General features: G+C 36.8%; 1 protein-coding gene across 4 annotated transcripts; it reads right to left on the bottom strand.

Annotated features, from left to right (window-relative positions):
* Window positions 1–3,288: 3,288 nt before the first annotated feature.
* tnpo1 (transportin 1) lies at window positions 3,289–22,408 on the bottom strand. Of its 4 annotated transcripts, none has more exons than XM_066658492.1 (24): window positions 22,063–22,408; window positions 20,631–20,706; window positions 19,443–19,592; window positions 18,594–18,700; window positions 15,684–15,817; window positions 14,513–14,594; window positions 14,166–14,288; window positions 13,587–13,705; window positions 13,254–13,314; window positions 12,987–13,161; window positions 12,750–12,902; window positions 11,826–12,051; window positions 11,540–11,711; window positions 11,353–11,439; window positions 11,141–11,248; window positions 10,861–11,019; window positions 10,492–10,579; window positions 9,897–9,995; window positions 9,114–9,209; window positions 6,753–6,828; window positions 5,507–5,606; window positions 5,219–5,293; window positions 4,459–4,598; window positions 3,289–4,304 (listed from the first exon to the last, which is right to left on the bottom strand). In XM_066658492.1, exons 1-23 carry the CDS (start codon window positions 22,165–22,167, stop codon window positions 4,491–4,493), a joined length of 2,679 nt encoding a protein of 892 aa, XP_066514589.1. In that variant the 5' UTR covers window positions 22,168–22,408; the 3' UTR covers window positions 3,289–4,304; window positions 4,459–4,490. The 4 variants fall into 4 exon arrangements, 3 of the variants coding, with proteins under 3 accessions (XP_066514589.1, XP_066514590.1, XP_066514591.1); XM_066658493.1 differs by lacking the exon at window positions 22,063–22,408 and adding an exon at window positions 21,686–22,024; XM_066658494.1 differs by lacking the exon at window positions 22,063–22,408 and adding an exon at window positions 21,403–21,541.
* Window positions 22,409–23,353: the final 945 nt, after the last annotated feature.

The following is a 23,353-nucleotide window of genomic DNA, read 5'->3' as shown; positions in this document are numbered from 1 at the left end:
TATGTTTTGGTGATGTTAATCTGTGATGTCATAATACACACCCTGAATTCTGTAATTTACAATTCTACTGTTACTATAGCAGCCTTCCGTATTACTACCATTGCTACTTCTACTGCTACCACAACTAATACAGATACTTATATTATATAATAACAATAAACAGTATTTTATATATGTAGTAGGTGAAACAGCATCATAATGAAACAGAAAAGTCTGCATTTTTAAAAGCTATATCTTACATTTTCTGATTTTCTTTGACTTGTTTATCAGACTTGAACTTAACTGTGCACAAATGTTTAAAATTTTACCTTGTTGTGCTTTAAACAATCCTGCAACCATGTTAGTCCCTATATTGGGGCAAAAAAAAAAAAAAAAAAAAAATCAAATCTAATGTGTTTCTGTAGTACAAAGGGCATTTCAATTCACCTTTTATTATCATAAATTTACCTAAAGGGGCTGCACAAAACTGCTTAAACTGTAATGACTGGCAAAACAAAACAATACTTTATCATTCCTTAAAGTATTTAACTAAATTTCAGTCAATGTCAAACAATTTCACTTCAGATCAGGAGGGGTATTCCACAAAGCAGGGTTTCTCAGTGAACTAGCTAACTTAAGCCCAAAGTTGAGAACTATCCAATAGGAACATCCCTCTGAGATTTTGGGAATACCACACAAGGGTGTAAACATTTTTGTTGTTTTTGCTAACTCATTTACAAGTGGCCTGACTTGTAAATGTGTGTAAAACATTAAGGCCATTTATTAAACACAAACATTGTTCATGTATATAAATATCATACAATCTTCGCTGCGAAAGAGTCAGTGTTTTATGGGAAGTGCTTTAATTATATGGTTAATCTTGAACATAACTGTAAATGATCCATCCATTATCTGTAACCGCTTATCCAATTTAGGGTCGCGGGGGGTCCAGAGCCTACCTGGAATCATTGGGCGCAAGGCGGGAATACACCCTGGAGGGGACGCCAGTCCTTCACAGGGCAACACAGACACACACACATTCACTCACACCTACGGACACTTTCGAGTCGCCAATCCACCTGCAACGTGTGTTTTTGGACTGTGGGAGGAAACCGGAGCACCCGGAGGAAACCCACGCGGACACAGGGAGAACACACCAACTCCTCACAGACAGTCACCCGGAGCGGGAATCGAACCCAAGACCTCCAGGCCCCTGGAGCTGTGTGACTGCGACACTACCTGCTGCGCCACCGTGCCACCCATAACTGTAAATGATTACACTTCTAATTTACACTGACATTTGGTTTGCTGATCTTTTTCTTTATACCATTAAGCAAAGCATGAAAACTGTAACAGTTTATGAAAACGGTTTATTTTCAACAATGTACAGATCCAAGCAGTGATACAAACTCACATCCATCACAAGGTCATACAAACGTCATTACAAAATTACTACAATATAGATTCTTTGCATGATCCAAAATATTTGGTGGCCCCAAAGGAAATGATTACCTTCAATATTTCCATCTCTAAAATTGAGCAGCTTGCTAAAAGGAAGAAAAAAAAATCAATTATCTAATAAGAGTGATGGGAGTTAATGAGCAAAGACATGGTTATTACATAAGTTCTTAACTATTATCTCCCCTATCAGAACGTAATACAGTAGTTGTTGCAGTGCTAAAGTGACCATTTTAAAATAGAACCTACAATAAAACTACTGTATTTAATATTGTGCAATTTCCAAGCAAGCAGTCTTCTAGCAGTAGATTCCCCCAACAGGTCTCAAGTCTAATTTCAAGGCATCACAGTAAATACTGCACTTAAATTTCATTAGCATAAGCTGCTACTATTCACATACTATAGTTCCAGCTTCTCACTGACTGATATTTCATAAAAATCACAGCTCTGAATTGCTTAAGTGGATAAAGCTACAAAAAAAAAGAAAGAAAAAAACCCCATTCAGTTTATTTGAATGTGCATTTTGCTTTCTGTTCCCTGCCCTCCCCCCGCCCTCCCCCAACTGTAAAACAAAACTCCAAGGGGAAATACTAAGGAATTAATTAATTAATAAGTGCCTGGGTTTGTTGTACTGTAGTGTAGCTGATACCCAATCTACTATCTATTGTGGCCCTTGGAAAAACTGAGCTATGACCATACAAAATATTTTCCTTTTCATATCAGAGTAGGGTGCTGGGTTACTCGTTAAAGGGTCATTGGCTGGAAAAAAAAAAGTCGGCTTATAAAAATTAAACACAAAATAAAACAAAAATACAAAATGGTAAACACACCTCCTGAGGATTCTACAACATAAAATATTCAAGTAGAAAACATCACATAGCAGCGTTTATATATTTAAGACAACACTCAAACAGCATTCAGTTTTCTTACATTTTCATTTTTCAGTGTGACAGAAGCGGTACCACTGAAGAAAGCCAAGCCTTTCAATCTGTTTACAGGTTGAAACAGCTGGAATGTGACAGACAAAACTTTGAACAATTTTAAAACACAACAACTACTGAACAGAGTTAGTAAATTACAAAGTCGAAAAAGCCTGACGATATCCCATGGTGTTTAGATGGCACTTAAAACAGAAAGCTTTTAGTCTTTTCAAATTAAATGGTTTTGAATTGAAATACTTATGAACTAATTTTTAATACTGATTTTTACTTAAACTTTTTTTTGTTGTTTTTTTAAAAGGGACATAACTTTGCTCATAAGCTCAGAGGATATTCATTTAAATGAAGACGTGGGGGAAAACAAAGCAAGCATTCCGAAGATTGCCAACATAAGAAGAACTGTGTTAAAGGCTCTGACCTGCAGAACTATTTTAGTTGCAACTGAAAGTGTCAGATCCTCTGAGGACAATCTGAAATTAATTTTAGAAAATCTGATAAATTTCCAAAGCACAATGTGCTCTTTATGCCCTGGGATACATTCAGGTGATTTTATGACTTTCAACACTGTGTGCAAGAAACATTGACGAACAAAAAGTGGGTTTGACATGGGACACATTTCCCTGTTAACTTCAAACAGGAGGTTAAATTAAAGAATATGCACAACAGGAAGCAAAAACGTAGTTGACATTGCAGTAATTCATCAAGAAGGGACTGGGATAGCAACACAAATTGCTTACAGGGCCACCAACATGCATGAATCAAACACTTAAGTACCCATCTTATTCTAGTCAGTCAAAATAATGTCATTACAAGCATTTGCAAAATCATGCTCTCAGTAAACTAAACGCACAAACCCACAGCCCACCCCATCTCCCACCCCTCAAAAAAAAAACAAAAAAAAAACAAAAAACAAAAGTAAATAAACCTAAAGTAGACATTTAAAGAAAACGTCAAACAAAGAACCTTCCTTGGGTTGGGAGTTGATTGACCAGTCCATGACAAACCTAATTTTTGATAGAGACAACGATCACAAATTCACATGGAAAAGAAGCTGGAGATGAGTCTGATAGCTCTGGAAATGCGAGACACATTTAAAACCATGACTCAAATGTAGTAAGTCACTGTGCAGTATGTCCTTCTCCTTCACTGTACACATGTGAAGTAATGAATATTTGACAAATCATGTTTTAAAAAAAATAAATCACAAAAAGCACTTACATACTTATTACAAATGGTTTGTGGACCCTCACATACCTACAGTTATGTTATGAAGCGATAATCTAGTTTTCAGACATTCCTTTTAAACTTGATAGTTGGACATTCCTTCCAGCATTCCTTTTAAACTTGATAGCTATCAGCATGTACTTCAACAGCTTTCCCGTCTACTGCTGTGCAGTGCAAAACAAAACAAGCATTAACAGCACTGCTCTTCCATGCAGTGACATTATACCTTGTAACACCCCATGCGTACTCCTGATGCTTCGGCCTGATCCGTGCTGTACGGTTTGATCCAGTACTGTGTGGTATGATCACGCTGATTAAAGACAGAATCAGCCTCTGCCGTTTTCATAAATTCAGCTTAGACACCCTTCACACTAATGTTTGTATCCCCTTGATATCTTGAGTTTTGGATGGATTTAAAAAAAAAACAAACAAACAAAAAAACACCAACAGAAAATTTGTTTCTGATGAGGGTTTCCTCTCTAGTTTAGTTGGCTGGGCATTTAAAAGGTTTTCTTTCTTGATGTTGTATTTTTGTTGAGTTGAGCCACAGCAAATACCACCCTCCTACCCCATTCAGAGGTGTTAGGGGTCCATATACCCCATCCCAGCCAGACCACCCTCCCTACCGTAAAGGGCAATGTGTTCCTTGGGAGTCTTAGACTCCCATGATTCTCTCTCCCTCCCCCCGCCCTCCCCAATGATCACCTAAAGCAAAAAAAAAAAAAAAAAAAAAAAAGAGATAAGAATTAGACGTATGCTGGCAGTATATTTCAGAACCTCTAAGCAAACAACATGGGGGGAAAAAAAAATAAAAAATAAAAAAAAAACAATACTGCAACAATGCAAAAAATGTCTGTACCTCTTTAAACAACCCAGTGTTTCCAGGATTGATTAGACTCCATAGAAAGCTGCGAGACGCTCCTTGAGAGGCAAGGGGAACTGGTCTGAGAAACGCCTCCAATTCTCTTCTCCAACCTGATTCTTAAACCCATGTAAGATCTAACAAAAAGCACACAATTACAGTCCAGCATGCACAAGTAACCCATTTTGAGTTCTACTAGCAGACAAAACTAAGGAATTGTACACCAAATAGATGCAGAAGTAAATGTGGTTGGATTAAATAAATGTATGCCAATAAATATTAATTATATACAGTACTGAGCAAAGGTTTTAGGCACCTAATGAGATTTACAAACAATTTAACTGATCAATAAGAATTTAAATAGCTTTAAATCTAAAATGAGCATAAAAACAAATAATACTACATTAAAGTAGTGATATTCTGTAAATGTGGTGCTTTAACCCTTTCCAAATCTCTCCTCTTGGCAGCCCAGTGTTATTTGAGGCTATCATCCAGTGCCTAGATTTACCAGTTAACAAATACTGCATTATATTAAATAAAGTGTCCTTTTATTTCATTTTTTATAAATCCTTTTATTTTAGCTGTATTTATGTTTATGCATTTATTTATATATAATTTTATACAAGCACCACACTTATTGAGAAATAATTTAAATAATAACAATCTTAGGTGCTCGAGACTTTTGCAGATTGCAAAAGCAGAACATTAAAGTCAGCTTTTCTTTTTTAATCACAGTGTAAGTGCATTCAGAGTTTACCTTATAGAACATTTCACGGAGATCATCTTTAGGGTTCACCCATGATGCAACAGCATCACAGAAAAATATAAAATCCTAAAAACAAAAAGATGCAGTGTTACAGCTATTTCTCACTCTGTTTCTCCTGTCATTGAAGCATCAGTGGTTTTAATGACCGCTTTGTATTTTCTTGGGTTTCTCTATGGGTAGAATCAGTGCTTTTGGAAAGAAACTATGTGATTACAGCACAAATGTAGAAAAAAAGGCCTCTGGAACCATGGCTGCAAGTGGTTTAAAGGGGTATCTCACCTGCACCACACCTCCAGGGTTGACTGTGATCATGGTACAGATTCCTCTGAAGGCAGAGTCTTTTTCCTCATTGTCTCTTATATTGCGAAGCGAGGTGCACCTAGCAAAGGAGAAACATATTTTTTAAATAACAAACCTATGCTGTCACTTTGCAAATGGAAAACTGAGAATATACCAAGGCTACCACCTCAGAGCACCTCGAGATCAAAAGATAATACAAAAATCTCTTAAATATCTGATTGAAAGATTAAGAATTTAAATTACTATAGTAATCTTTTAAAGTGCTTGGCTTATTTCTATTTTCAGGCCCACATTTTATATGTTGATATCAGAAATCACACTTTTCCCTTTTTAATGTATCCTTTAAACATGTTCATGTAGAGAAACAGAATGGGTCAAAAACTGACACATTACAAATAAATACAGATATTTTTGTAGCACATATCTATTTGCAAATATTTTATTCAACTTCTCCAAGTATTTTGAAATGCAAGAACAAGTTTATGTGAAATACAAAAGTGTAAAAGCACCTTGTATGCTGCCAATTTCAGTTTCAAGGATTTTAGAAGAGGCTTTTTAGAATAACACAATGCAGCGATAGAGCTGTTTCTACGGGGACTCTGATTTTCTTTCTTTCTTTTTTTTTAATACATTTTTCAGGGGTTTTCTATAAATCAGCAAGCATGTGACATTATCCCATGCATTCGGGTAGTCGTTAGCAACAATAAAAGACAGCAACAGAAGTAAAAAATTAAAATAAATCAATACGGAATACATGAAGGTGCTACTGAGGCAAATTAAACAACAAGACCTAGAAGGACAGGGTTAGTCACATGGTAGGTAATGATATTGACTGAATCATACAGAACAGAAAAGAGACAGAGTGACAGGGGAGGGAAAGAAAGAGAGAAAGATAGAGGAAAGAAAGAAGGGTGGGACAGGGAGATAGAAGCCCCATCCCAAATCTCTTGAACTGACTCCTACGGCCTATTTTTTTTTTCTTTTTTGGCGATGTATTTTTGCATGGACAAAAGCAGCTCTGAAATGGTTTGTTTTTGGCTACTGGGAGCACTTGTAAAATTTAGATTCAGCAGGATGTGGAAGCAGAGAGGAGGCTTTTTAAGAGCACTGGGACAAGGTTATAGAGCATGGGAGTGGGAAAGAAAGAGGGAATGGAGAGGGTACAGGAAGGAGAGGATAGAGAGATAGAAGTAATGAATGAAATAAAAGATTGAATAATACACACCAGGGTCTTATAAACTGCTGTAGCATGGGTGCCACCTCTTGAGGACAAACGTAACCAAGACGACCAATTGTTATTGCTAAGGTAACGCAATCACGGTTATACAGCACCAAACGCCAACCAAGACATGAGCGAATGGAGGGGAGGAGGAGAAAACAAAAAGAAAAACAAACAAACAAACAAACAAACAGACAACTCAGAAACAGAACTCAACAGAATCTGTGTATGAGAATAAACACAAGATTTCACTAGTGCTCTTCACAGCCCCAGACTAAGGGGTAAAATATAAAATATGACACTAAAAAGAAACATCTCGTTTAAGGGAGACGTCTCAGAAAACAACGTTTCTACCCGATAAAGGGAAGAGATGCCATTTATGTACATTCCATGTTTTCCATGATTTGGTTATGAATTCCATAAGTAGACGTAAATAAATTAAAATAAAATAGTGCACTTCTGCCTTTAAAACAGTTTTCTGAGATTGTCTCCCTTAAACTCACAAATATCTTTTAATAGAACAGAAATTTATTTTCTTTCTGTTGTCCTTTTTTTTTCTAAGAAAAAACATTACACCAAGCAAACTACATGGAGAGGACTAGATTCCATCAGGATCGTTTAAGAGGCACAGAGGAGGAGGACCTGAGTTTAAGAGACACAAAACTATGCAACATTCTCATTAAAGACAGGCATTTATGAACAGTCCAATGAGACATGCAAAAAGCAGATGATTGGCTCATTAGAGAACATAGTTCAGTGCAGGATAGGCTAATCCATGGCATCCAAATCAAACAATAAGGGGGAGAGAGAGAAGGGGGGGGTGGGTAAATTAATAATAATAATAAAAAAAAAAAGTAGAGAGAGATGGGTATAAAACTGTGTGGACTAATACTCTTTGTATGGAAAAGCAAAATTTCATAGTACAATTAATCTAGTGGACATTACATCATATAATATAATAAAAATTTATTTGTTATTGGTTTTTTTAATCCAAATTTTATTTCATGATTGTTGAAGGTGGAGGCTTCAGACATTGCCCAAATGGGGCATCAGCCATGCAGCATTGCCAAGTCTGGATGACCAGTTGAATCAGTACATTGCTTTTTGAAACCCCATCCTGAAAATGTAGTCAAATGCAAATGCTTCAGTCTCCCAGACAGCAGAGTCTCTCTTGTTTTACAGGTGGAAACATCTGGACATTAAGTAATTATAAACAAACTGGCTTAAAACATTCACTTGCACAAAAATTAGACCCTAATACACTTAATGTAATACATATCTAACAATTTAATAATTAAAAATTTTTTTTAGTTTTGACTTTTTCTAAAAGTCGCAAATCTTTCAAAATTCTTTGACTTTGCTTGAAAGAAAAGAAAAGAAAAAAAAAGGACTGTACTTTATATGATTCTCACTTGACAGCACCACTGGCTTGGCAAGTCAGAATGTTTAAACAGGCTCTGATGTGTGTGAAGCCATCCACACAGTGCAACTTGCTTGATTTGGAGGGTCTATGTGAGTACAAACTAAACTGAGATCAGAGGATTAGCTATCCTGCATCAAACATAAGCCATCCTTAACTAAACAACATTCAACATCTATTCGCAGATATGCATTCACATTGAAGAAAAAAAGAAAGAAAAAAAAAAAAAAAAAAAAAAAAAAAAAACAGTAACTAAAACAACAGAAACAAACTGACAAACAGGAACACATCTACAAATACCCTAGTTTCTGGGGAAGTTAGTTAGGGGGTTAAACTTTAGCCAAATCAGGATAGGAATCAATGAAGGCTGCTATTGTGGCTCAGTGATAGGTAGCTTTCTTCTTAGTAGAATTTCTAATTAAATTGGACTAGAGCTAGGAGAAAGTTTGCAAAAGGTAGGTGGTATAAATGTATCTCCATTTCAAGAAAAATGTTCAGGACAAAACAGGATACATGCCTCCAAAAAATTCATCCAGAAGTTTTCAGACTTCTGAAATCAATTCATCTCCAAGCTTGCTACATTTTCAGTCCTAACTAAACCTTTGTTCAACTACGTAACCTTCTGATTTCAGTTACCATTAGGTAAAAACAACAGCTATAGCAGTGGTTTCAGATTATCAATTTAATTCAGATAGCAAGAAGATGGACTATTACAAGATTTGCTGTGTCAATACAAAAATTCCTTAATATTCAGATCATAAAGATTTTATCATTAGTGATTTTTCAGAAATCCAATTATATTGAAACATTAGCAAAACTTGTACAGTCCACCCCTTGGAGTATGTATAGAAATTGAAAGCCACTGCAGAGTCATAAAAATGGAGGTTGGGTTGAGAGAGAAGCTCCCACAACAGACAGCAGCCTTTTCTAGCACCTCCCAGTGATACCTGTATTCTCCAGCAGTGTCTTTGGTGTGTTGGGTCTGTTAATGATCTCGATCAGTTGGTGTAAGACCATGGACACATAGGGCTGCATCTCAGCGCCTGCGAATGAAGTAAGGTGTATATTAGGGCCAGACTAACATTAAAATTATGTCAGCGATACAGATTTTGAACAAATGTCCCTGCATTTAGACTTTCACGCCTCTCTTTAATACCATCAAGGATCCATTGCCAAAAAAAATAAAAGTCATTTTGTAGGATGCTGGATTTCATACGCACACACTGTAGTCAATATACTGTAGTCAATGTCCTAGTTATTTTTGTTGTTGTCGGTTGTAAGCTTTATTCATTTTTGGCTTAGGGAATCAATTTTCCCCTCACATCAGAAGGGTCTGTTTGTTGCAAGAAAAAAAAAAAAAAAAAAAGAAATATGTTAAAACCAATAAATCTTTTCCAATGTTTTAGGCATAACAATATCCTGTTCACGCCCTAGTTTTATTATACATTTTTATGTATTAATTTTTTTAATTAAACCAACTGAAACAAAGCAAAACTCATTCAAGGTAAATAAATAAATAAAAAAAAGTTATTTCTAAACCAGAGGGGGTTTACCTACCAACCTTATCCAACAGTTTACTGCTGGAAAAACAAAGTCAAACTAAAATGTGCTTTGTTATCTATCATGTTGAAAAACATGGCAGAGTGAAGACAAAAGCAAAAAACATCCAAACATCCAATCAATTTTAATCACAAATTTGTAAATGTTATAAGTATTAATACCAAACTTACCCATTTGAATAGAAATTTCCCCAATGGCCCAGGTTGCATTGTTGCACACAGAGATCAGTTCTGGGTTCAGGTTTGTGCCTAAAATAGGCATGAAATCCGCTAGGAGACCGAAAAAAAATTTTTTTTTTTTTTTTTAAATTGACTGTATTTTTCTTGTAACGTATTTAAAAAAAAAATTCTCTTTGCTAATACTTCAGGAACTTTACTAAATTACATTAAAATTATTTAACTTTTCTTCTTAAGATTTAAAAAAAAAAAAAAAAAAAAAAAAACCCTAGACCAAACCAGAAATAACCAACACTTACAATTAGATCAGTTTAAATTCCAGGGGCAAATCCCTATAGTGAACAAGATTGCTACTACTCCCCAATTAAAAGTTTAAATAAAGAACATGGAAACCCACAATCACAAATACTGCTAAGTTAAGCTTCTGTTGACCATAAGAGATAAGCCAGAATTCTTGCTATAAAATTACTTCAACTTCAAATACACATTTCAATTTCTCTGGCATGTCTTTTTCCAATCTGGCAAAAATGTGAAAATCATATCAGTCTGTTATACCCTGTTCACCCTTAAGTAGTATGTTATTTCTTACCAATACATGACTTGACATGTTGGAAGCAGGCTTTGGTGAGATCGCCCAAAAGGGCAAACGAACTCTGACGTACCTCCGGCATTTTATCCTTGGTGGGAGTAACACAAAATTTTGTTCATTCAAAATTTACTGTGGTCAAACCATGGTGTGCCAAGGTCTACGACCCTATGAGAAACTTCTATTTAAAAACAGTTACTAAGCAGCAGGCACTGATTTGTTCAAACATACTTTAATACTGGAAAAAATAATATTATACATTTTGATTTTTATGTTATGTGTTTTTCCACTTGCTTTGTCAGTAAATCAACATTACTTTTTTAAAAAGAAAAGCTTTGCTGCAAAAAATTATTCTTATTTTTTAATTATTACCTGCATGCACTGGTACATGAGGGTGAGAATGTTACTGCGAGCCACTAGCTGCTCAATGTTGCCCCCTAGGCCCTCTGCAAGCCCACTGAGCAAATCCAACGCCACTATCATGAAGTCTTTGTCAGGAGCTTCATAGACATCAGGTTGAGACTGATGGAGCTATAAAAAAACAAAAGAGTCTGAAAAGCAGTTGAACATGCACAAGACCCAAAGGGTTTCTCTGTGACACTGGCTAAAACCCTGAACAAAGTGAGCACTATAATATAAGTGTTTGTCTCACCATGGCTTGGGCAAGTGTTTTCTGGACTAGGTTCACACAGCGCTGGTACACAGGTTCACAGTAGGGCAGGAAACCACTCTGCAGGGCCGTTGCCACAGATGACAAGCACTGCAAAGAGGAATCAATTTTAAACTAAAAACCTAAATTTTTTTTTATTAAAAATGAACAATTTTATATGGAATATGGAGGAGGCATGTGAGAATATTTCCAACCTCCAGGAGAGGGAAGAGGTCTTTATCTTCATCTTTCAGCTGGTTCCATTTCTGAATTAATGGAGGCATCAACATCTGAATGTACTCCTGAAGATACAAGCATCATACGTTGAGGGGGAAAAAAAAAAGTAAATATCAAACAAACAAATAAAAACCCATAAAGTTAAACTAAGTTTGAACTTTTTACCGGTTTATTGAGATGGAGGCCTACAGAATCTGCTAGTGTGCCAATGGCATCATAAAGGATAAGCAGGTTCTTGTGCTGGTATTTACTGAAGGCAAAGACCAAAGTGTCCAGAATGTAGGCCAGATAGGGAACCAGTTCCGTACATGCCTCCTCCTCCAGAGTTGCAAAGGCACTGTGCAGCAGACAGATTGAAAAAGAGAGAGAGAGATGCAATTAATACCTAGCACTATAATAAAACATGTAATTAGACTATCACGTTGACTTGACCTATAATTTGATCACTGACCTGCATGCTGCCTCTTGGACGCGCTTGTTGCTGTCCAGTATGCGTTTCAGCAGCTCTGTCATGAGGGGCTTGAGGTAGGCATCAGCAGGCTGGCTCACCACCCAGTGGGCATAGCGACTCAGAGTCCAGCAGGTGATGGAGCGGACCAAAGCCTTCTTATCCGATAAACACTGTATAAGGTGAGGAATCAACTCAGGCAGGTAAGGGATCATGCCTTGCATACAACCTAGAGGGAGAAAAGAGAGTTAACAAATAAAATTACCATGAAATCCAGAAAACAAACATTCAAACAAATGTCCCCTTAAACATTTCATGTGAATGTAGTGTAATTTATTTAGAATTTTTTAATAACCTTGTCTATGGAGTGTATCCTTAATTGCACTGCTCTCTACAAAGCAGACTGGGGTTTAATTCCTTGCTGAATAGAATCCAAGCGGTCCATACTGTCCCATTTACTGCATGTTAAGCCTTGATACAATTAATGTGGGTTGGCACCACAACTAATTATATCAAGGTAATGAATTACCAAACTGAGGGAACAATTTATTAAAATTAAATAACAGTTCAATTGAGGGAGCGATTTATTAAACTGAGGGAACAAAACAGTTAAATCAAGAGAATGATTAAGACATTCTTACATCTCTAAATATTTGGCATCTACCTTACTTTAGGAACTCTTACAGAACATTGGTCAGTTTATTTCTGTCTGTTTTACACATCCCAATATTCTGCTGAATTGTGTGGAGTGCCACCTGCTGTCTCAGGTGATTCATGTGTGTTTCAATCATTTGAGTTACTAATTCAGTCAACTTTTGGCAGAATGGCCCATGTATACCCTGCAAAAATGTTTATTCAAAGCAGGGCTATAATTTCAGATTTCTAGATGGTGCTTATATGCATATGCACAACATGTAGGTTACTAACCTTCAGCTATGGCTCCTAGTACAAGTATGCCTGATTCTTTGATGACCCAGTCTGGATGGAACAGTAGTTCTTTCAGCAAAGGGAGAATGTGTAGCAGCAGTTCTTCTCGGAAAACATTTGCCAGAACATCTAAAGCTGCTGCGGAGCATTTCCCTGTAAAAAGAGTTCGAAGCATTCCTGGATTTACTCTGCAAAAAAAAAAGCAATGAACTCTGCATATTAAAAACTGGTTCTTACGCAAGTTCCAATCCGAGATGGTGTCGTCATCATCCAGATCGTCGTCGTCATTGTCTTCTTCATCCTCAATGCTGTCCCCACCCTCATGTTGCTGAGCAACCGTACGTGAGCGATGAAATCTTGGTCGAATGTCCTGTTCACTATCCGGTATTGCTTCATCCTCCTCCACATCACCCTGGAGACACATTCAACACAAACATATTGCTCATGATTTTTTAATGTCTTATGGATAACGTCTAGACAGTAAAAGCCATTGTGTGCATTTACCTTCAGCAGAATTATGTCGATCTCAGAGTATTTCATTCCATTCACTAAAACTGGTACTAACCTATGGCAGAATATTAATATTAGATCAGTATATACACACTAACTAAATTGACTACATCCAGTGATATAGTGAATTCATATTGACACTGTAAAAACATTTTCCCCTTATCATTTGAGGTGCATGTGTTGCTCTGAGAGGAAAGACCAATACAGATTTTTGAAATGCTATTTTTTTACTGGAAAAGACTGACAGGTAGGAATAACTTTGCAATAAGATGTATTATAATATCATTTGATTATTTTTTTTTTTTCACCATTAATGAGCGCACTCACTTAGATAGGTGTCCACAAAGTACATCTTTACAAACAGGCTGTTCTGCTAGCGTTAGCCAGAACTCGCAGGCTTCCAAAGCAACATTCTCATCCTGGTCCTGCGTCCTCTGCAACATGTACTATAAGAAATAACAGAAAGAGAGATTCTTTCTAAATTTTAATGCAAGTCAAAGTAAAGCAATTTTATTCTAAGTAATTCTGGAGCATTTCTAGTGGTTGATTCATCAGGAAATTTTCACAACATTGTGAAGGACAGCTGCTGTGTTAAAATGATGTAGTTAACGAATGAATGAAATATATATATATATATATATATATATATATAGTTTGTTCAACACTTGTATAATATCAGGAGGGAAGCTTATCAGGTTTAATCTCAGGATACAGAGTGTGCTGAGGCTAAGCTCTCTTCTTGATAGAGGCCTGAACAAATCACATACATTTTCAAGTCATCACCTGATGATGTATATACTAGTTAATACATCATAATTCATGTTAGCAGACATTTTGTAATATACTTGAGGTTACATGTCAAGGCTCTGTGTTCGTAGGCTGTTGGAGAGTATATGATGACCTCACCTCTGTAATGTTGTGCATGTGGGGGAGGAGGCGGTCCATGCGGACCTCCAGCAGCATGACAAGGGCCCTGCACACATTCTTCCTCACCTCTGGTTCCTCATCTCCTGCCAGTGCAAATAGGTTCTGTAGCAAACAAAGACGTCTGTGGTCAGCAAACCTCAACTAACAATCAGAATTTACTTTATACAAAATACATCTTCAGTAGGAGATTACCTTAGTAGTCTATGTCTATTGAAAGAATGCCACCCTCAATTAAAAGATCAAGGTTTTTAGAAAAGCTGCAGTTTGAAGTATAGGCCATTTTTAAATGTCATATAACTCATCTACAGTCTTGGGAAGCCACTTACTTCAATAAAAGGATCTATGTGCAGCATCAGGGCCTGTGTTCGGCTGATGATAAATTGGTTCACACAAGCAATGGCATGAGATCTGAAATGAAGAGCAGTAATTGTAATTATACACAGTATAAGATGTAAAATATCCTATGCCAACCCATGAGAGCTTCACATATGGCCCACCTCACTCTCATCCTACCTGCAACCACAACATTCCTGTAATCAGCCATCTATGGCCATTTAAATCCTAACCAAAACCAATAGGGTCGCTGTGGCATTTTTGGCCCAATCAGCAACCAGCTACACCTAACGCTGTACGTTACTCTTTGGGCCGAGCCCATGTGTACTCATCTCAGCTAATGCATCACTAGCTCTTCACAGCACCCCAACTGTATCACTCTGCTGATCAGAGAACAGGGGACATACAGGCTGGAGACCAGTAAGTAGGCGGGTATGGAGCTGCTTCCAGCCTACAAAGATACCCTTCTCCTTCACAGGGGCCATCAGAAAGGAACCTCCCCTCATCAGTGTTTCACTGAATTAAGCCCATGACACATCTGAAAGGTTCAACAGTGAAGTTTGGTGTTCCAGATCCAACCCCCATCCAAGCTAGCTTTACAGCCCTACCATCACAATATATTACCCCACTCACCTGTCCTGTCCTCCACATACCTATAATTAATCTACAGTATATTTCCCAGAGTCTGTGCTCTCTACCCACAACCACTTGCTAGACTTTTCAGCTATGTCTGATACCTCCTTCATAATTGGCCATAGTTTTCTTGAATTGGAATTTTTAACTCTATCCATTTAATAGAGCACAACACCATATCTGGCCTCAGTGTAGTTAATGTAATGCACTCTGGGACATGCACAAACCCCTTATGCACAACCCTAACCATGTTATTACTACAATCACTAGGCAAGGCTTTTTCCATCTAGGCGTTTGCTGTCCAATAATCTGTATACCCTGCCTCCTCTTCCTGCTCACGAATAAAACTAGTCATCATTCGCCTTCTTTCTGGCAATGTGGCCTTACCAGATTATATTTTACTGTAATAAAGAAACCACGTTACCAGATTATCCCCGACACTGAAGTTATGAAGAATACCACAGGTTGCCAAAGTTACTTCTCAACCTTAATTAGTGCTTGAAGACAATACTGGAGTTTTCCCCCTCATACCTGATCTTGGGGCTGCTGTGTTTGAAAAACTGCAGAAATTTTGGGATCATAACATTGAGGGGTCGGTCCAACATGTCACTGTCCAGAATCTCAGCTGAATCCTCACAGATTTTCTGCAAAGCTCCAAACGCACCCTAAGAGAAAATGAGAAAGAAGCAATTAGGCTCAGTCTTAAACACAGAAAAATAATGGTTATGGTAAACAGACCCCTAAATTCAGTCTGCACTCTTCGGCACATTTAGCTGGAAGCCACATACCACTCCAAATAACCAGTTACAAGAGTAGAGGACTTCCTGCACTACAGTGGCACTAATGTGATCATATTTGTTGTGGACATACATGTACACTTTCTGTCCACTTTATTACAAATGTCTATGTTGTCGTGCACACCATAGGTGTGCAGTCAGAGTCTCGAGCTAACCATTTTGGGTGGATTGGATGAGCCATCCTCTAGCCTTTAAATCTGTTGCTTGACCAGTGCTTGTAGAATATTTTTGGTAAAAAAGGCTGGTCTTTAAACCTGATTTTCAGTAAAAATCATTTCCACTTGGATGTACTACTACATAATACTAATCGTGGCTCGAATTTCTAATCTGCAGTGCCATGGCTGCCCACAACATACCATACCATAAACAGTAAGCTCCCAGAGAGCACAGAGCTATCAAATTGCCTTTTCCTCTGTTTAAACGAAATTGATTTATATTCTCAGTTGTACAGCTGACTACATTTGTAAACCATATAAGTTTCCAAGGACAAATCCGAGGACCCTTTCATTTGTTAGGGCTAGAACGGGCCTTTACAATAAATCCTGAATGACTAAGTACTGTCACTTCACAACAGACATACACAGACAACTCAAAATGTGGCCTTAATAGGAATGGCTTTTTCCAGTAATCCATTAACAAGCTTTTAAATGCTGCACAGGTTTATCTGCAATGTGATGTCCCATCCACTTCTATCTCTCTTTCACAGTGAGCATAGGAATTCTTCCTTTTGAGCTCACGCACATTTCTACCTGTAAAGAATTTAATCAGGCCATGAGACATGCGCCACCGTGGCAACAAGAGCTGTCTGGGGCTGGCTGTCACTATGGCAACTGGTTCCACCAGCAGCTAGTGCTACAAGAGCTATTGCACACACTGGGCTGGAGAGTAAGGAGCAGAAAGAGACATACACTCACAAAGATCTCAAGGTCAAAACAAGCCACATTTTCACAAGCCAAGATTAATTTTATTTATTTAGTATATGTGATATCCATTTCACATTCAGAATATATGAATGCTGTATACTGGATGTGAGATGGATAACCAAAAGTCATCACATTGTCTTATCTGCTATAACATTTTCTGTATAGATTTACTATGGAACAAATCTTGCCCAATACCATCTCTATTTGTGAAAGGGATGTAAATTGAAAAATAACTATTAAAAATATATAAAGTGATTTAGAGTGGTTTAGTAGGATGCACCCTTTACAGAAAATAACCAAGTCAGAATATAATGGTTTACAGTACTAGTGATCACAAATTGTTATTTAAAGTTCTTTTGTTTTTGATTAGCCAATATTACCAGTAATAAAAATGATTATCATGTTTGTTATCAGTACTGGTCAAAAAAATTCTCATATCAGTTAACCTCTAATGCAAAATGCAGCACAAATGAGGATATTCCAGAATCACATTATTCAATAACTATTGGAAACATAGCCTTAAATCCTCCCAACATTTAAATTACACCATCAAGACGACATACAACATGCCAGACATCACTGGTCAGCAGTGGAAACAAACCACCACTGCCTGTCATAAATATGCTCAACTGGACATCTAAATACAGTCATCTGTAACATTCTAAAAATGTCTGTAGTCTCACACCTGCTTCAAGCTTTATATAGAATTAATGGGGCACAATGGCACAACAATGCTATGTTGCCGGAGGCCATTTCTACATCCGTACTTTGGACTGTGATAGGCTCCTTGACTATATTTCTAAATGTCATATTGTGATAGCATGTGCATTGCATTGTCAGAGGGTGACTAGTCAGGAGCCATCAGTCAAAGCAATATTTGTGATATTGTACAAACAGCAATTGAATAGAAAAGCAAATAAATAATTACAATCCTTGAACTGGATTTATATAACAAATAATCAGTTTGGAATATTTTAGAAATATATATATAACCACTTGCTCATTTTGAAATTGATCCCTGTCACACTTGGAATTTGGAAGAGAGTCTATTTAGGACAAGGCCATTTTGAAACGACTTTTATGTGCAAGGTGATGTAAGCCTCTTTCCCAAGTGGTTTGGAATATCTTGTTTTTTTGTTTTTTTTTTTGGTGAGGACTTAATTAAGGGAAAAAAAATGTGACTGGTCAACTTCAACACACTCACACTTGTATTTACTCCCACTGGATTCCCTCCAGACACTGCAAAGCACTATGGGACAGAACAGCTATTTTTGGGAGCTTGCTGTAAGGGAGCCTTAGCCTACGTGAACAGGAGCTTGGAAGGTCCTCAATAAACCTGACACACTCAAATATGAGTTCACTTTGCTTTGAAATCCCATTCTAGTACTTCCTCCTTTTATAATCTATGAACACAATAATAATTTAATATAATTAAAAGCAACAACACTGTATTTATAGTCTAAGGAACTTTATATTTAAATGTTTAAAAGGCAATGTTCATCAGTGTAAAGTGATTTTCCCCATATAATGCCTGGTTTCATGGATACAAATATGGATAGCCTGGTAACACACTGCAAAATAAACATTTTACCATTAAAACACCAGAATTAGGCATTATGTGGGTCTGTAAATAAATGGCCTTCATGAAAACAGATAGGAATATTGGTGACTGAAATAACCTTGGCATTGATATTAATAATAAAAAAAAAACTGTCACTTACTTCACATGTGTTGTAGTCCTCTGAATCCAGCAGCAAACAAAGTTTGGGCAGAAGCTCTGGCCAGTTCTGTAGTTCTCCTTTAGAGGCTATTGTTGTGATGAGTATACCTGTAGAAAAATGATTCTCAACTTTGATAACTCTTACAAGTTTGGGTGATACATTCCACTCCATAAATATTTACAGTTCTGAAATATAACTGATATATTTTACGACACGTTTTGTTTAAAATAATACAAATATACACTGTGCATATTGTAGTTAACATTTACTACAGCAACTTAAATAGCAGCAAAAAGCCAAAGAAAAATACATATTTTTGACCATTTCTGGTAAGAGAAGCTGCCATAAAATTGCCACTTTTGCTTACAATTTAGCATTCTTTCAATTTGCATTATGTACATTAATGAAAACTGTGTTATGATCATGCTCAGGAACCTTAAAAATATAATATCATAACGCATGGAAAAAAGACCATAAATAGAGAAAGAACAAAGTATGCTCCACAGTAAGATTAATGATCTAGACTCATATACTATCTACCATGAAGGTAGATATTTGTATTAGGCACTGATTAACATAAAATTTCTGGGACAATTGTCATTATCCACTATACTGTCAAATTTAAACCATCAGAAATATGCAAAGTAGCAGAACTCAAATGACAACATATTATCAGTTACAATTACATTTTAAGACAAATAAAAACAATTACTTGCATCCAGTCATTAATAATGTATAAGCTGCCAATATATGGCAGCCTTAACCAGGCTGCTGAGGGAGTTAGGTGTGTGTAAAGTAATCAGTGTTCTGCAAGAACATGGACTGTTGTGATGCTGTTACTCTACTCACCCACAGTGGCTCTTATGAGAGGTGAAGAGTCTCCAATGTTCTGCAAGCACTCATTTTTGATGAACTCAGAAACTCCATTTGGAAAGTTCTGGTAATGGGCTTTTACATTGTTCTTCAAGATCAGTCCACTAAGGGAGCGAGTGGGCTCGTCTGCAACATGAGTGCACAGAAGGGAAAATGATGGAATAAGAAATATTACCTCTTTGATGAACAATGGATTCACTTTACTAAACTCTCATTTTACAGCAACAATTTTCCAACATTCAAACATTACAAGACAAACTAATATAGCTATATCTAAAAAACATATACACTATATTATATATATATATATATATATATATATATATATATATATATATATATAAATAATAAATAATATATAATAAATGGTCCCCAAAAATGTTTTAACATTTTACTATGTGCAACATTGCATTTAATGACAAGTGTTCATTGGTCAAATTAAATTACAACTAAACTGCAATATGTAGATAAACATTGTAAACACTGCTTTACATTACCACCATTTCCCAACAGATAACTAATTACAAATAATATGTTCACATTTCAGCATTTAAATTTTTTCCTAGCAAAATTCACACAGAGTACAATGAGAAATCCCTTTTGAAAAACAACTGCACTCTGAAACCACAGAAATTATATAGGTACACGCAGCAATCAGACACAGTCAAAATGGGCCTAGTTGGATCGAAATGTACTAATCTTAAGAAACAGTGTCCTGAAGACAGGCGATTTAAATGTGAAGAGAATCAGAGATTTAAAATTAGAGTGACCCATATTCTCAAGCAGTTTATTCCTGTAGAGGAATCCCTACTGTACCAAAGCTCTTACATCTGGTTAGTTTCTTCCATATTAGACAATGCAGTTTTATTTTGGAAACATTATCTGCTAGCACATCACAAAAACTGCAAGTCTTCACTAGGCTAACTGACTCTATATTAACAGTGGAAGATGAAGAGAGAGTGAGTAAAATAACATGATTTAGTGAATTACAGTTTACTCAGCATAGTTTTTATAAGAAGGCAGGCCATACAATTTAACAAAGAATGTCACTGCTGATCTCTTGAATTTACGTATTTACTGATATTTCAAAAAACAAAGTTAACTTCATAACGCTCCCATTAAAAAGATGATCATATATATTTATACAGCACAGAATACTCTTACCTTCTGACTTCAGCTTTGTGAGCACAAATATCAAGTAATTATTGAAGTCTGGAAACTGATTGAGCTGTTCAAGTTTCTGCAAAATATGTTAAGGAGACTCATTCTAAGTGATACATTAGATTAAGAGGGTAAAACAGTGGAAAAAAAAAAGATTTAGCATCATTTTTGTTTGTGATCACTTAACATGCGCGTATTATACATTTACTGTGTGCAGGTGAAGCCTTCAACAACACCAGATAATAATCCTGGGGAAATTAAAGACACCCAACTGATACAGCTTTGCAAGCAGTTTTCAAAAATTCTTAAAAGTCAAAGTTGGAGAGTTTTAATTACTATATTATGATAGTGTGGTTTTAGGTGGGAGAAATGACTGCATGTTACCCATGTCACTGGTACTAATACACCCCCATTACAGACCATGTTTTTTTCCCTTTTCTTCTTTGGTCTTACAATCAAAACATCCATTATTTTTAATAAACTAATTCTGAGACTCATAAGACCTCAGCACAGGTATCCAGTGCACATATGTCCATTTCAGATAGCCTAGAGTGCCAAAGACATCAGACATTGTGAATGCAGTCACGTACTGTAATGTTACAGAGCCACACAGAAGAACATTTAGCTTATAAACTGTATGTTTAAACATGAACAGGGCACTTGAAAATGTATTGGATGTTAAAATATATAAATTAGCCCATTTCATTCTTTCTAGTCCATTTATAGCTTTATATTTGCATACGTATTGTTAATTGTCTAACATATTTACTCTTACATTTACGCTCATAGTAGGATTATTTTCTTCATGCCAACGGTGCGGCAGGCTTGCTACTGTCGCGAGTCCCTAGGAGGATGTTAATCCTCTATAAAACGATATGATGTTTTCTTAGAAATGTATAACCTAATGACATTACCTACAATGTCTGATAGTGTGCGATAAGGTCGTCTAAAGTTATATGTAGTGAACCTACAAGCTACCTACAAAAGATGCCGGTTCTTATTAGTTAGCTTCTCACGCGATTTTTTCCCCATTCCACCTTAAAAGCTGCCGCACTTACTGCAAAATTTAAGGTGGAGCGGAAAATTCTAATAGGAAGCCTCGTGTAAACGGAAAACCACAGGTAAACAGCCTGCAGCTTAGTCAGCATTCGCCGGCTATATTACGTTATTAAAACTAGCTTTCACCGTCTAGCAATGCAAACTCCATTCTGTCCATTTTAATAAGGTTACATCGTTATGTTGTCAATTCAAACGTAAACAGAAGTCTGAAGAAAAACGTCCAAATATGAGTAGAAACAGGCTCACTCAGTCAAGTTAACGTTAGCAATGGGAGCTAACATTACGTTAACGTACAGGCAACGAATCGTGACTCTCGCCACTGTTGGTCGGTGTTATGCGAGATTCAGAAGTTATAGCGTAAAAACGTGAAGGATACTTGTTGGACGGATCTCTGGGTGCTTGTATCTGGAGATTGGGACTCTTTGAGAAGCTGTAATATCTGCTGAAGTCCCTGCTCGTCGGGCTTCCACTGACACTCCATCTTGACTCTGCCCACTGCCTGTGATGGTAACCGAACGTCAGTCACAGGATTTTCTCCACTCAAATAATAAAAACACCCCCTTCCTCTTCAGCTTAGTCCGCTCAGTGTCCGTTTTTGACCCTCGAATCCTTTTCAAACGAACCCCTTCTCGAATATGAAATCGAAATAAATCACATGCATAGGCCCAAAAGGGCAGGACATTCCTCTTCTGCTCCAGACTCCAGTCACAGAGCGTATATACTCGGATAAAGCTCCGGGCTTTGCTCTGGGTCCTAGAACCTGTCTTGTTTATACACTTACACATCGTTAAACACAGCTTGTTTATACACTTACACAGTTATGAACATAAAACCTTATATAAAACTCAAATTATATAATTGCAGCAGAATGTCCAAATATATCTTCGAATATATTAATTTTAGACTATAAATCCAGACATATATTTATCTGCAGTATTTGACAAATGGAATTACTACAAAGATCAAAGATACCCTCCAGTTGAAACTTTTATTTTACATTATTTATATGTATTCATGTATTCAACCTATTTAAGGTGTGGTATCTTTTATAAGACAATAGAAATATGCGCAAAATAAGCAGCCAGTATCATAGCTGAGCATTTTCACTTTGAAAACAGTCTCAAACTGGTACATTCACAGAGTCAGGGCTTAATAATCTTAAAGAACAAATCTTTCGAGGTTTAGGTGAGCAGGGCAGAGATTATCTGAAATATAGGCGGAGACTCGTTGTTTATTCCTTAGGGTGACCAGACGTCCTCTTTTACCCGGACATGTCCTCTTTTTTAGACTTAAAAGAATGTCCGGGCAGAATTTCACAAACGTCCGGGATTTTGTTTTTCTACAGTTTTCATAGAACTTCGAGAAGCGTTTCACAAACTAGTCCCGCCTTCCCCTACTCCGATTGGTTGGCTTGAGTATGAAGGGGGCGTGGTGAAGTAACCTAAATCTTCTGATTGGACGGTCTGATTGTAGAGCTACCGTTATTGGTCGATAACCTTCTCTGTAAACATTTAATTGGTCAGTCTGCACGTCAGTAGTCGTCCACCCCCCCAGAGACTTGTCCATCTCAGATCTGGGCACCCTAGTATTCCTAGATTTATGAAAAATAAGTTGAAGCTTTAATTTCAACATCTAAGTTTCAAGTTTTTAGGGGGTTTATAACTGAT

This window comes from Hoplias malabaricus, chromosome 2 (genome assembly GCF_029633855.1).
Source record: "Hoplias malabaricus isolate fHopMal1 chromosome 2, fHopMal1.hap1, whole genome shotgun sequence".
Taxonomy (NCBI): Eukaryota; Metazoa; Chordata; class Actinopteri; order Characiformes; family Erythrinidae; genus Hoplias; species Hoplias malabaricus.
The sequence above is the reverse complement of the archived record's forward strand: the minus strand, read 5'-3'. Positions and strand labels throughout refer to the sequence as shown.

Coding starts and splice junctions, on each gene's coding strand:
- tnpo1 (XM_066658492.1), bottom strand. CDS start 22,167: ATGGAGTGTCAGTGGAAGCCCGACGAGCAGGGACTTCAGCAGATATTA. Junction 13,315..13,586: donor CTTTGTGGACACCTATCTAA/GTGAGTGCGCTC, acceptor ATTCTGCCATAG/GTTAGTACCAGTTTTAGTGA. Junction 9,996..10,491: donor ACATGTCAAGTCATGTATTG/GTAAGAAATAAC, acceptor TCGGTCTCCTAG/CGGATTTCATGCCTATTTTA.